The 15494-nt window shown below is 33.4% G+C and overlaps 2 protein-coding genes and 1 long non-coding RNA gene across 3 annotated transcripts; 2 read left to right on the top strand and 1 right to left on the bottom strand.

Annotated features, from left to right (window-relative positions):
• The first annotated feature begins 1787 nt into the window (after positions 1–1787).
• Positions 1788–9282, top strand: LOC117907657 (protein NRT1/ PTR FAMILY 5.10-like). Its single transcript, XM_034821281.1, has 4 exons — positions 1788–2015; positions 2136–2353; positions 7677–8209; positions 8443–9282. The coding sequence occupies exons 1-4, from the start codon at positions 1880–1882 to the stop codon at positions 9266–9268; spliced, it is 1713 nt and encodes a 570-aa protein (XP_034677172.1). The 5' UTR covers positions 1788–1879; the 3' UTR covers positions 9269–9282.
• A 590-nt stretch (positions 9283–9872) lies between these two features.
• Positions 9873–10370, bottom strand: LOC117907800. Its single transcript, XR_004650065.1, has 2 exons — positions 10284–10370; positions 9873–10196 (listed from the first exon to the last, which is right to left on the bottom strand). It is a non-coding gene; the product is annotated as an uncharacterized LOC117907800 (long non-coding RNA).
• Positions 10008–13481, top strand: LOC117907799 (protein NRT1/ PTR FAMILY 5.10-like). Its single transcript, XM_034821455.1, has 4 exons — positions 10008–10157; positions 10255–10472; positions 11733–12280; positions 12510–13481. The coding sequence occupies exons 1-4, from the start codon at positions 10028–10030 to the stop codon at positions 13321–13323; spliced, it is 1710 nt and encodes a 569-aa protein (XP_034677346.1). The 5' UTR covers positions 10008–10027; the 3' UTR covers positions 13324–13481.
• The last annotated feature ends 2013 nt before the right edge of the window (positions 13482–15494 follow it).

The following is a 15494-nucleotide window of genomic DNA, read 5'->3' as shown; positions in this document are numbered from 1 at the left end:
ATTTAGAAAAAGCTAAATATATTAACTTTTTCTTTTTAATAAAAAGTTTATAATAAGTTATGAAAAAGTAGAAAAACAAACAACCTAAATTCTAAAAACAAATTGCTTTCAGTAAAAAGCAAAAAAAACAAACACCCTCTAAGCCTACATTTGAAGGCTAATGTGTTTAAGTCTCAAAGCAATAGGGGAGTTCTGGAGGTTGAAGGAAGCAAGTTCAAGAGGCAAAGAAAGAAATGAAGAGAGATTTTGACATAAAAAATTAATTCTTATTATTTTCATTTTAAATTTTTTAAGGAATTTTATCATTTTGTATATTTTTAATTAAATTTAAATAAATATATTTGAAACAATAGTTTTTTCATTTATATTTTATAATGTATGGTATAAAATATAGGTTCCAAAAAAAAAGTTTTGGAGAGGACAAGAAAAAAGAAATATGTAAGGAAATTTTGAAAGAAAATTATTTGAAGACATAAGAATCAAAGTAAATTAAAAAACTCTAATGCTTGGAAAATTACTTACAAAAAGTTATCGTTAATCTTCTTAAAACTATGCTATCAATGTGGTTCAAATTGCTACAAAAAGATGTACATTAATGTATGTTACAAAATAACAAGAATAGACGATAATAATAAAAAAAATAAAATAAGAACACAGATTTACATAAAAAAATCTTAAACGGGAAAAACCATTGACAAAGGAGAAGAAGATTCACTCTGTCAAAAAATTGGTATAAGAGGGAAGAGTTATGAGCGGTTACAACATAAGTATAATCATCATCATAACTCTAAAACTATATATCATCATCATCACACACACACACACACACACACACACACATATATATATAAAACTATACATCATTACTATGGGATTAGGCCGCCTAATCCCTCTACTACCACCATAGGCCCTAAAAAAAAAATCTCATAATTATAACTTCACACAAGCTTTTCGAGTTGGACCAAATAGAATTTGGGTCACCAAACTCTAACAATTGTATCATGTCAACATAATGATATAATATGGTTATCCATTCATTGTTATGTCATTTCACAAAATATGAAAGATTGGTTGTATCACATCAGCACAACATTGCTCAAGAATTATAGTTCAAGAATAACTTTTTATTTATTTCATTAAACAAATTATTAGGAAAGAAATTATGGTAAAACCGTAAAAGTGATTCTAGGAGACCTAAAATCAATTTCAAAAGAGGCCTTAATAAGTGATTATTGATAAATATATTTACAAGAAATATTTGGTTAGAAAGAATGAAATAATCCCCAAATTATGAAACTAACATTTTCCATATTTTTTCTTAAAAAGTAACCAATTTTTGACATAAATGCCTTTATTATTTCAAGTGTTTAGATATAGGTTTTAAAATAAAAGGTTATTTTTACAAGAAAATAATGAGGGTATTTTTATAAAAAAAAAAAAAAAAAAAACAAAGGGTTAAATTTTAAAAATTGGGTTTTTACTGGCCCTTTTAATCAAATAACCTATTTATAAAAAGTGGTCCATTAGAAGTGAATCAAATAGCCAAATTGTCAAATTAAATCAGATTGTCAAATTCAGAGGTTTATGGTACTTAAATGAATATGGTAACACATGCATGGCAAATCAAAAGAGAAAAAGAATCTTGTTTGGTGGAGTTTGTCAATTAGTGTCTTTTTTTCTTTTAAAAAAATTTTTTTTTTAAGTGTTAAGAGAAAACTGGCTTGGCATAGTCGCTAATCGTGTTCTGACTTCGTAGGTAGCTATTAAACTAAAATACAAGAAGCATAACCCTCAAACACAGCTGCCCACAGGATTTGAAAAAGAGAAGCAAAAGAAAAGGTAAAAAAATCTCCCTTTTGTATCTCTGGTTTGCCGAGACATGGCCATCTCGGACATCTCTTTAGACTCCGAGACACCATTCCTTGAGGACGCCGTGGAGGGTGTTGTGGACTACAGAGGTGTTCCAGCCAAGAGATCTAGATCTGGTGGTTGGAGGTCAGCCTCTTTCATCATCGGTAAGCTCTACTGGGAAATCATTTGCTTCCCAGCAAGCTCGTGGAATTTGCTTTTCTGACAAACCAAACAACTTTTCCTATAGTTTTGTATGGAATTAAGAGCAGTTTTTATATCTATAGGTGTGGAACTGGCGGAGAGGATTGCTTACTATGGCATATCATTCAATCTTATAAGCTATCTTACGGGGCCACTGGGGCAGTCCATGGCCGTGGCTGCCCAGAACGTTAATACATTTAGCGGGGCTGGGTGTCTACTCCCTTTGCTTGGAGCATTCGTTGCAGATTCCTTTCTGGGTCGATATCGCACTATTGTTATTGCATCTCTTCTCTACATCCTGGTTTGTCTCACTCTTTATCTTATTCTTGTGATATCTGGTGGTTGGTCATAGTATACCTTTTATTTTACATATAGAAATCAAAGGTAGTCTATGTAGTTGCTGAGAGAATTATCGTTAATAAATCTTTTTACATTGTAAGAGTAGGTGTGTTAATATGTACCTATTGTAAAAGTCGATCACAATCCTATCACTTGGAGATTTTTTTGAATGGAATAAGACATGTAGATTTAGAATCGTTGTCCACTAGCCCACAAGTTGTGCGTTATTATTCTTTCCATTGTACAAAAAAGTCAAATATACTGATGGGACTGGTCGGCTTAGCATTAATCAACTTTAATACATGTTATTCTACTCCATATATTCTTTCAGTTCAGGACAAGTGTCCCACACACATTATGTATCATGCGCTATGGCTATGTATTATCTATTGTCCTTTTTTTTATCAAGAGATGCTGTCGGTGGGCACACATTATGTATCATGCGCTATGGCTATGTATTATCTATTGTCCTATTTTGATCAAGAGATGCTGTCGGTGGGTTTTCCTTTTTCTTTTTGTCCTTTTTTTCTTTTCCAATCCTTATTATTGTAGTAAACAGGGAAAAAAAAAAAAAAAAGAGAGAGAGAGAGTATAGTTGAAAGGGAGGTAGGGACTCGGCTATTAGTATTTTGAATAAATGAATATGATACAGAAGGGACCAATTTGTGGCTGCTTCTTATGGATTTGTTTAGACTTTAGGTTAGAGTTAGTAATTAGTCAAGGGGATAATTAATATGCGATTAATTAGGATAAATTCAAGGTTTAATTTGAGGTTAATTAACAAGATTAATTTATAAGTTAATTTAAAGTAACTTGGGCAATTTCATAATCCCAAATTTGGAGTGAAATGAGCATCACATATCGACAAACTAAAGGGGCATTAATTGCCTCGAAGGTGGTTCTTGTCACTTTTGTTAATAGAGGAAGGTTTAATGTAGGGATGGTAATGAGGCGGGTTTTTTCGAGTACCCTCCCCACCTCGCCCTTAATGGGACGGGGTTCAATTTTAATAAACGGGTTTTGAATGGGTTTGAGACTTTTTTTAAATACCCGGGGCGGGTTCGAGTATTGCCCCATCCCATCCCATCTCGTCCTGCCCCGATTATATATAAAATTTAATTTAATTTAAATTTTAAAATTAATTTAATTTAATTTTTATTTTACTATTTTTAATATATAGATAATAATAAAATATTTTTAATAAATAAGTTATAAAAAATATAATAATTTAATTATTTATAAAATATATTTATTTTAATGTAATTAAAAATTTTAAAAGTAATTTAAAAAAAATTAAATTAAATTAAAAAAAAAGGTTAAACGGATGGGGCGAGGCGGGGATGAGAATTTATCATACCCGCCCCGCCCCGTCCCGTCCTGTTTAATTTTTTAAATGGGATAGGGATGAGAATTGTTTTGAAGATATGGGTCGGGTTGGGATGGGGGCGACCCGTCCCGAACCCGCTCCGTTGCTATTCCTAATCCAATGCACACCAAACCCAGGGCATATGATAAATTGTAAAAGGTTAAATTTTGCCCTTCTACAAATGCCCTTTTAAAAAGTTATTCAAGGGGTCCATGTAGAAAGTGAACAATTTTTAGAATTTTTTTTTTCATCAATAGAGTTCACAAAATAGAACTTAAGTGGTATTAGAACCTTATTTTATTTGAAACATTGACTGAATTTGCTATATTTTCCTTATTGCCTATGTACCCAATAAGGATTAAGTCATAATGTATTTCAAGGAAAATTTTCTTTGTTCTTTATTTTTATTTTTATTTTTATTTTTTTGCACTAACATTTTTCAATTTTTTTTAATTTCTTAATTTAAATTTTATTTTTTATTTTTTATTTTATTTTACTTTTTTAAGGTCACAAACATATCCTAACTTCTATCTAAATCACCCTAAACCCCTAAAGAGGTTTATATAGACTTCCGTATAGGCTTAAGTGACTTGGGTCCAACTTATGCTTAGGTCACTTAATCTAGTTCACTTGGGTCATAAATGATTAGTGAACCCTATTTAGCTCTAATTAATTAATTAGCCAAATTTAGAAAGGTTATTCCTAAGATTTATTGTAACCTGTTATTTTTACCAAAATGCTCTTATGCATACTTATGAACTATAAATCCAAAATCCCTCATACAAACATGCCAGCATGAATTAGTAGTTCAAGTGAGGATTACTAGGACCCATAAGAAAACACAAACTCCCTTATAATCTAATCTTGAAGTTGACTCAACACTTCACTAAAAAGAGTCAACTTTAATATAGTATCATATGATACTGCAATGAGGCAATGTGGGATCTATGACCTACTATCCACTATATATAGACCACCCATGAACTGATGTTTGTAATCTAACCAAATAATCTTATTAACTTCTTAAAATTACCTTTCCAATCCTTGATTTACATATCCTTCTATCATGTGATCAACTAACATACTCTAACTCATAAAGAGTATAAGTTGAATTCCTCTAAAAAAAAATTACTATAGTCATAGTTTTCTTGATTACATGTCTTATAATCATTCAAAATAACACACTATCTCAATCCTATAAGATATCATAGTGTCTCTATTGAGAATATCTATTGCCACCAACTTCCATCAATAATGACCCAATCCATAGTGAATATGTGATTGCCTTAAGGTCTCACTCGTAAGTCAAAACGTTTTGTTGATTTTAGTACAAACTCAATAGCTAATGTCATGATTTACCATAGGTTTTGTCTAATGTGTAATCATACACACTAGTACACTCATCATGGGAAAATCATCTTGATGATCAAGATAATTCATCCCTCCAATTATAAGGTACTACACTACAATCTTTGTCGGATTGCCCTAAACCAATTGTAAACCACTTATCACCTTAAATAGAATCCATGACTTGGATCTTCTATATAACTCCTAATGGATTGAAGTCATATATAGTGCAAGTGATATAGACACAAATGCTCAAATAAAGATTAATTAATGCAAAAAGGGATAATAAAGATGACTAAAATCATAAATAGATACATTTATTAACAAATCTAAACTATGTTACATCATTTCATGCTTTCTAGGGCTCTATCCCAACACTTTGGCATGTCTTGAGTCTAGGTTTGGACCTTTGCATATCTAAGGCTAGGCTTGTACATGGGCATGTCAAGCTTGGATTCATTAGCCTGACTCATGCTCACTAAGAACATCAATGCTTAATGTTGGATTGAAGATGTCTCAAACTTGATCTTCAAATCTTCAAAATTGATCTTGAATCTTTGCACTTGTTTTTAAATCTTGCAACTGGATCTACAAATTTTCAAACTCAATTTTCAGGTCTTCGAGTTTAATCTTAGATTCTTTAAAGTTGTTCTTCATATCTTTGAACTTAATGTTCAAATTTTGAAAGATTTGAAAAACTTCTAAATCCCCGAGTCTAATGATGATGAGTCTATGAGATTTTAGGTTCTACTTATGTCATTGATGAAAACTTTAATTTTTAACTATGGTTGGTGAAAATTGTGTGATTCTTGGATTTTAGATTATAAATTCTCATTTGCCAATATAAGAACTGTTTTGACACCTTGAAGGAATGTCATGTTAGTATTGTTCTAATGGGTAATGTTCTAGCTCTAAAGCCATTAACATGGGTACTATGAAGGTCATGATGTTTGATGGTATTGTGAGGACATTGTCTGATGTTAAGCATGCTCCAAAATTGAGGAGTTTGATTTTTTTAGGGCCTCTAAATACTTTGGGTTATGATTTTTCTACAAAGAATAATATTGTGAATATTAATAAAGATTCTTTGGTAACTATGAAGGGATAAGGTAAAAATTATATACAACTTAATTGGGAAGACAACTTTAGGTGAAGTTATAATGGTGGAGCCACACCATGAAGAGTCTTATACTAGTGTTGAAGAAGTTGTCCGAATAAAAGATCATGACAAGATGTTCATATTAGATGAAAAGAATAAAAATAACATGATTAAGACTCCTCTTTCAGCTAAGGATGATAACTAGGATAAGGATGAGGCTAGTTGCAAAAGGAATGAAGTTATTAAAAAGCAAAAATAATTTAGACAAAATCATAAACATAAGATGATCAAGACTGTCATCAACTAAAAGTACTTACTAGGATAAGGATGAGACCAATTTAAGGAATGAAGTTATGGAACAAACAACATTTCTTAAATAAAGTTTAATGAGAATTTGAACTTGACACATGCTTACTCTCATTGATAGTGCAATGGTGGCAACCTACACATAAAGGGTGCAAAGGTGGGTATTAAGAAGATAAACCAAACATGGAGTAGTAGAATTTGAGTTAAGGTAGAGATTGTTAAGAGTAATTTTGATTCAAATGATTTATTTTTATTTTTATTAGGTTTGCATAAATTACTATTTTTTAATTTGATTAAGATTTGGAAACTCACTATTTAATGTTAGCCCGTAATACTTCATAAATACGTAGTGTTATATAAGATTTATAGTGAAAGTAAAAAAAAAAAAAGCGAGTTGTCAAAGTGTTAGAATCGTGAGAAGAGTGAACAGGAATAGACATAGTGTATTAGGTTATAGATAAAGAGTTTGAGAAAGAATTCTTAAGTTTATTAGAGAATTTGATATTCCATTCTTGTGGATGCAAGTAATTACATTGAACCATGCAAATCTTTTGTCTTCTCTCTTTTTCTCTATTCTTCTACTAGATTTCGATGCTGTCATTTCCCAGATAATCTGGTTCCCTAATATTGAGCTAAGCTCAGGCTAGAACTAGGATTAGTTGGGAATTAGTTCCAGATCAACTAAAGCTCGGCTGAAGCTTGAGCTTAAGTAGTCTGAGGCAAACTAGGGCCACGAAAGAGTTGGATCCAACCCAAGCCTTGAAAGCCCAAGTCTGGCGTAACCTGGCCCTATTACACCCCTGATTGTAGCCTATTACATTATTGAAATTAGCAATCAATAAAGTCAGGTTATTTTCTATGAACAACATGATTTGTTTTTTGACATGTTTCAACTTTCTAGTGCTAAACCGAGTTCCTTGCTTCCAGTTATCTGCCCCAGTATAGCTAGCGCTGTTAAACTTTCTAACGGAAGAATCACCACCATCAGATTCTAAACTCTCTCTTCTAAATATCTATTTATAGTCTTACAAAGAAAATTGGTAATAATAGGAAGAACACCATTTAAAGGATTGATGTAAACACTAAAAATCTTAAATGCTCTCAAGAAAACTCTTCTGCTGTAATTGAATAATTACTATCATTGACTTGAACTACTACATATTGCAGGGACTAGGCTTGTTAACTCTGTCGGCTATGCTTCCTTCTCTGATCCCTTCCTTCTGCCAAAACATTGACAATCCTCCCCAGTTCCAAGTAGTCTTATTCTTTTTTTCTCTATATCTAGTAACAGTTGGCCAAAGTGGGCACAAGCCTTGCACCCAGGCTTTTGGAGCTGACCAATTTGATGGACAACATCCAGAGGAGTGCAAAGCTAAAAGCTCGTTCTTCAACTGGTGGTATTTTGCTCTATGCAGTGGTATTTCAGTAGCTTTCTTGATCTTGAGCTACATTCAAGAAAATCTTAACTGGGTTCTTGGATTTGGAATCCCCTGCATTGTCATGGTGGCAGCGCTGCTCCTTTTCTTGCTTGGAACTAAGACTTACCGTTATAGTATCAATACCAATGAGGAAAACCCATTTGTGAGAATTGGCAAGGTGTTTGTTGAGGCAACTAGGAATTGGAGAACCATGCCATCACTGAAAACTGCAGAGGAGGTTGCTGGAGAGACCCTGCCTCACCATGGTTCTCATCAGTTCAAGTATGACTATTAGGTTTAGCGCATTTCAATTTTTTTTCAAAAAAAAAAAAAAGAAAAAAAAAATTGGGGGAAAGCACATTTTTCTCAGCAATGAATTTTGTAAATGAGGGTCTTGTATGAATTTCTTTCTAATTTTCAAGACTTTAGACTAAGTAAAAATGTTCTGAATTCAGATAAATATTTTAATAGGTGTAGTTCTACTGTAACATTTCAATAACTTGGCTCTCTTTCAGTCGTGACAGGTTTCTCAGCAAGACCTTGCTTACACTAGACTGTTCGAAGGAGGACGGAAAGGCATGTAGGTTCAGTGACGTTGAAGAAGCGAAGGCAGTTCTAAAGCTGTTTCCCATATGGATTACTAGTTTGGTGTTTGGTATCTTGCCAGCACAATTATCCACTTTCTTTACCAAGCAAGGAATTACTATGGATAGATCAACTGGCTTGGGTTTTGACATACCGGCTGCTTCACTTCAATCCTTGAATACCACCACCATTGTCATCTTTATTCCCATATATGACCGCATTTTGGTTCCTATTGCAAGACATTTAACCAGGAAACCTTCTGGCATATCAATGCTTCAGAGAATTGGAACGGGGATGTTTTTATACATCATTTCAATGGTAATTGCAGCATTAATAGAGGTGAAACGGCTCAAGAAAGCTGAAGAACAGGGCCTGGTTGATACACCAAATGTGACCATTCCAATGAGCGTGTGGTGGTTGGTTCCTCAGTATGTATTGTCTGGAGTTGGGGATGCGTTAACCATGGTAGGTTTTCAAGAATTTTTCTATGATCAGGCCCCAAATGAATTAAGGAGTGTTGGTATTGCCCTCTACCTCAGTATTTTTGGGTTAGGGAGCTTCCTGAGCAGCTTTCTCATCTCTGCCATTGATAAAGTAACTGGTGGAGATGGCCATGATAGCTGGTTCAATGATAACCTCAATAAAGCACATCTTGATTACTTTTATTGGCTTCTTGTTGGGCTCGGTCTATTAGGATTGGCTGGCTATGTGTATTTTGCAAAATCTTACATTTATAATAAGAGAGGTATTGCATGAATGCACTTCATTAATCATAAGACCCTAAATTTGTATCAGTGGTGTGATCAGTGGCAGAGCCAGTAAATAGCTCGGCAACATGAGTTGACAGAAGTAGCAAAAGGGGGGGGGGGGGGGGGGGGGGGTGGAGGGAACAAAAAACATTTATTGTCTAAGAAATTCTTCCATAGTCATACTTTTTTGCAACAATCTAGCTATTTCATTTGTATGTCTACATGTTTCAATCGATACACACAAATGATCTATTACTATCAAGTATCAAAGGATGCATGAGATATGATTTCATCTTCTTGTAATTAGGCCTCTCAATTAAAGCCATTTAATTAGGGGACTTTTGAACCTCTTGGGAAGACTCATTCAAAATCTTCAAGGAGGATCCAATCGAAATTGAAAAGCTTTTATTGCCTCTTCAATTCACTCTTCTATAAATTTAGTAGATATCCAAATGAAGTACGGAAGTTGATTATAAAATATAGATAGTATCATAGAAGACCCATAATTCTTAAGCAAATTCATAATAGTCTTTCTTCCAAATAAAATCATATTCTCCAAATGAATTAAAAAATGATGCAAAAGAAATTAACGGGACAAGACAGTCTTCACATGGTCTAAACCAGTGATGTGCTAAAGATGTATTAAAATACAAGAAACATGACCCACAAATACAGTATACACAACTTCACCCGCAGTTTAGAAAAGAGAAGTGGTTGAAAGGAGAAAATCTTCCTTCTGGTCACTGTGTTTCGCTGAAACACGGCCATGGCTAACATGCTCCAAAGCCTGGAATCTCCCCTCCTGGAAGACACGGTCAATGGCACCGTTGATCATCAAGGTTATCCGTCCAAGAGATCCAGCTCCGGTGGTTGGAGATCTGCAATTTTCATCATAGGTAAGCACCAGAAACCATAATTTGTTCTTCCTTTTTCTCCTGTACACCCAATAACAATATGCCTTATAACTTCGTGCAAAATGGAGAATATGCAAAGGTGTTGAAGTTGCGGAGAGGTTTGCTTACTGTGGCATAGGATCCAATCTTATAAACTATCTTACGGGACCTCTGGGGCAGTCAACAGCCATGGCTGCTGCTAACGTGAATACATGGGCCGGGACGGCGACCTTACTACCCCTTTTAGGAGCTTTTGTTGCAGATTCTTACCTTGGTCGATATCGCACCATTGTTCTTGCTTCTCTTCTCTACATCCTGGTTGGTCTCCCTCTCTCTCATCGACTGTCCTACCATCCCATGGTGGTTGAATATGCCTTAAGTTCAGCTTCTTATTAGCTAAAATGGGCCCTCTACATACCCAGAACCACTGTTTTAGGATTATCATAAGAAGGGTCCTCTTCTTTGGGTTATTTGATTAATAGGGTATTTGAAAACCTAATTTTTGAAATTTAACCTTCCGCCATTTATTTTTATCTCATTTGAACAAAAATATCCTTATTGTTTTCTTATAAAAATAAACATTTCTTTTAAAACCTATGTAAATATTTAAAATAACAAAGGATATTTATGTAAAATATGAGTTATTTTTCAAGAAAAAATATGTAAATGGTTAGATTCACAATTTGAAGATTATTTAATCCATTTTAACCAAATATTTCTTCTTATTATTAATTTTAGAAAAATTTAGATAACTTGGATTTAAATTTATAAATGTAGATCAGAGAGTTTATCCTACAAAGTGTAAATCGAATAAAAAATTAGTATTAACTAATATGTATCAAAATTGAATTTGTATGAGATGAAAGAATCTTTAATTTACTGTTTGATATAATAGGATTTATACTTTGATTTTTGTAAGGCGCTTTTTTTTTTTTTTTCTCTCTTGGAAGTTTTAAATATTATATATGTATGTATGCATATCACAATTCCATTAAAAAAGTGGTCAATTGCATTAAAGAACTTGAGCTTGCAAGCCCAAAGCTTTGGGGTCCATTGATTTAAAATAGTAAAAACTAAGCAAAAGAGCATGAAGTGATATTATTAATAGGTTATGGACAGCTAGCTGGCCATTAATAAACTATTATTTCACATCATATACTACATAGTACACCACAAGAGTCCATGCACTCATTAATTACTTCTACGTCAAAAGCATTTTCCTCCATTAGTAAATGTGTTTGTGTATTTCTCATCCAAGGGGTTTCATAGCCTTATCTTGCTTTGACCACTTGTTAAAAATTGTGTCACCTTTTTATTTCCCAAGTAACAATCTACATTGAAATTTTTTATTTTTTGGGAAGCACACTTGTGGATTAGGACAAACTTTATTAATTCAATAAGCTTAGTTAATTCAAAATTTTAAAGACATATCTATGGTCTCCCCACTTCCCAAGTTATTCTCAAAATACCAAGTATAAGTGGATTTTTAGTCTAAGCACCAATGCGAGAAACAAATTCTTCTGGTAAAAAATAGAACGATCGATTTATATCTTTGACTTGGGTTGCTATGGATCTCAGGGGCTGAGCTTGTTAACTTTATCTGCTATGCTTCCTTCCCTCATCACCTTCCAAAGCCAAAACGTGGACTACTTCACATCATATTCTCCTCCTCAGCTCCAGATAGTATTGTTCTTTTTCTCTCTATACTTAGTAGCAGTTGGGCAAGGGGGTCATAAGCCTTGCACACAGGCTTTTGGAGCTGATCAGTTTGATGGACAAAATCTAGAGGAGTGCAAAGCCAAAAGCTCATTCTTCAACTGGTGGCTTTTTGGTGTATCTACTGGTACTTCAGTAACTTCTGTGGTTGTCAGCTACATTGAAGAAAACTTCAATTGGGGTCTTGGATTTGGAATTCCCTGCATTGTCATGGTTGCAGCCCTGCTTGTTTTCTTGCTTGGAACTAGAACTTATCGGTTTACAATTAAAAGAAATGGGAAAAGCCCATTTGTGAGAATTGGAAAAGTATTTGTTGAAGCAGCAAGGAATTGGAGGACTACCCCATCATTGAAAGCTATTCAAGAGAGAACTCAAGAAAACTTGCCTCACCATGGTTCTCACAAATTCAAGTAAGGAAACTAGTTTCTTTCCAATCTTTTTAAAAATGGGGAAAACACAGATCTCAGGTAAGAGTTTTGCAAAAACAATTAGCATTTGGATTCTAAATTGACCTTTACATCTAATCCTCAAAATGGCCTGAAAATTCAGTACTAGTTGTATGGGTAGATTGTTAACTTTTTAACCACTACATTGATGAACACTAAATGTAGTATTTGGGCATATTTCCTATTGTGACAGATTTCTCAACAAGGCATTGCTTGTTCCAGCTTGTTTGAAGGGAGATGGAAAGGCGTGTAGCATTACTGATGTTGAAGAAGCTAAGGCAGTACTGAGTCTGTTTCCCATATGGGCTACTAGCTTGGTGTATGGTATTGTGACTGCACAATCATCAACCTTCTTTACCAAACAAGGAATTACTATGGATAGATCCATTGGGTCTGGTTTTCGCATACCTGCTGCTTCACTTCTATCTTTCATCCCCATCACAATTATTCTCTTCATTCCCATATATGACTGTATTTTTGTTCGCATTGCAAGAGCTTTAACCGGGAAACCGTCTGGCATAACAATGCTTCAGAGAAGCGGGATAGGGTTTCTTCTATGCGTCGTTTCAATGGTAACTGCAGCAATAGTCGAGATGAAACGGCTCAAGACAGCTAAGGAATATGGCCTGGTTGATATGCCGAATGTGACGGTCCCAATGAGGGTGTGGTGGTTGATTCCCCAGTACATCTTGTTGGGAATTGCTGATGTTTTCGCAATGGTTGGTCTTCAAGAATTTTTCTATGATCAGATTCCAAATGAATTAAGGAGTGTTGGTCTCTCCCTCTACCTTAGTATTTATGGTGTAGGGAGCTTCCTCAGTGGCTTTCTCATATCTATCATTGAGGAAACAACTGGTGGGGATGGCAAAACTAGCTGGTTCAATAATAATCTGAATCGAGCTCATATTGATCATTTTTATTGGCTGCTTGCTGGGCTCAGTGCAGTAGAATTGGCTGCCTTTTTGTATTTTGCTAAATCTTACGTTTATAATGTAAGGACCTCATGAATAAACTTCACCCTAATATTTCCCTGATTTTGGAGAACATTTTCTTTGGTATAACATTAATTGCCACTTCAAATCCTGTATATGATGCCTTGTATATCTGTTTTTCTACATGTACCAATCAATATATCATGAAAAAAACAAGGCAATTGTTGTACGAATTTTGATAATATATCTGATCAATTTGCACATACATGAATGAATTTGTGAATTTGTTATAGATGCATACTAGTGATCTACATATGTTATATGTCCTAAATAGCATTATCATATCTTTTTTTTTTTGTCCTTTTTTTTTTTTTTCTATTTTACAATAAAAAAAATATGAAAGAAAATCAAATATAATTAAAATGAATTAAAATTCATATATTTTCAAAAATTTTAATGTTTATATAAAAAGTTAAAATAAGGGAAAAGGATTTGAAGTAACATATATTAATAATTTATTAACTTTAATTCTAATTTTTTCTTTTACCTTTTGTTTTCTTGAACTTTTTATCTCTCGTTTCTTTCTCTCAATTTTCCTTTTTTCATATTTTTTAGAAACAAAACATTGTTAAGAAAAATAGAGAGAAAAATCTTTTAATATTTTTCCTTCTCATTTCCTTAATATTAATTTTTTTTCCCTTTTCTATTGTATCAAAACATTAAAAAAATTATTTTTCCTCTTTTACCCTTTTCTTTTTTTAAATCTTGCTAGTTTGAAGCCAAACATAATATAATATTTTATCATAGAATTCTCCAACACATTAGCAAGATGTTCCATTGTCTAAGTATGTCGCAATGGTTCTTCTGCAGTTGGTTACGAAGTACGAGTCCTAGACCCTAGCTTCAAAGTACTCTTCTTTCACAGGCTCTATAAGAATGTTTAAGGTTCCTTTGTTGGCACCTCTCAAATTTCTTGAAGTTTGATACATGGACAGCTAAGGAAGAATTTCGTCCATCACATATAAACTAGATGTTCCTATGAGACCATCTCTCTGATCTTCAATTTCATAATGATAAGAAACTTTTTTGAAAATACCTCAATTGGTGGAATATATCAAGATCCCCATCAGGATTACTATCTCAATTAGCCTATGAGATCTACATATTGACAATTCTGTTTCATCCATCCAAGATTAGGACTTACATGCTTTGGTCCGGCTTATACTATCCATGAATACTTAAGATTCACCTCAAGATAATATAGGTAAGTATAGTTCGGTTAATTGGGGGAATAGTACGTGACAGAAAATAATGAGGAAGAATTGTTGTAGCGCTGCCTATCCCAAAGAAACCATGGCAAAACTTTTCCATTGATTTTATCAGAGGATTAATTCCCAAAGTCCAGGTATATTGATTGGTTGTCATTGAACACTTTTATTTTTATTTTTATTTTTTGCTTTCTATGTGCGTGCCAGCGCGTGTGCTACCAGCAGAAGAAACAAGATTGTTTCTTGTGATGAGATGAAATATTTAGGGTTATTAAGAGACATAGTGAGTGATGGGATGCTCGATTCATCCAATGTTTCTAGATGTATTTGTTTAACTTGTGGCGTTGAGAACTTAAATTCTCTATTATAAGCCATGACCATACTTCGGGCATCTTGTATTTTTCATGTGTTTCTTTGTACTAGAAAGGAATTTTCCCAGTTGATAAAGTTACACACTTAATTTCTAAATTTGAAAATGGATATGAAAGAAAATGTTTACTCTTCACTGCAACCTAAAAAAGAGTCACCTCTCTAGTAGTCATTAATATTTGAAGGGTTATTTGTTCATTTTTTTTAGTGTTATCATTATCTATTTAACAATGACCAATCATCTTCTCTTAATGATTTCTCTTTTTCATTGTTATTATTATTCATTGAACACTATTTTTCATGGTCATCAAATCTTTTCCCGATCATTATAATTATTACAATTACAATTTTGAAAGTGGTCATATGTTTCGATAAATTTCTTTTATGTGTTATATGCATTTGTTTATGGCCATGTATCGGAATTTTAAATTAAAAAGTGGATGAGTCAAAAATGCTATTAGGACTATTGCAATGTTGTTGGAGACCTCATGACAGAGTACTATAACCAGATACTATTACACCTTCTTGTCTTAGACACTAGTATAAGAGCACAATAATAGATTATTTAAATGGATACCATTAATCTAATAATGAATGTGCTTATAAAGC

Source organism: Vitis riparia, chromosome 18, assembly GCF_004353265.1.
Source record: "Vitis riparia cultivar Riparia Gloire de Montpellier isolate 1030 chromosome 18, EGFV_Vit.rip_1.0, whole genome shotgun sequence".
In the NCBI taxonomy this organism is placed as follows: Eukaryota; Viridiplantae; Streptophyta; class Magnoliopsida; order Vitales; family Vitaceae; genus Vitis; species Vitis riparia.
Note: the sequence above shows the minus strand (reverse complement) of the source record. Positions and strands in the feature narration are given on the sequence as shown.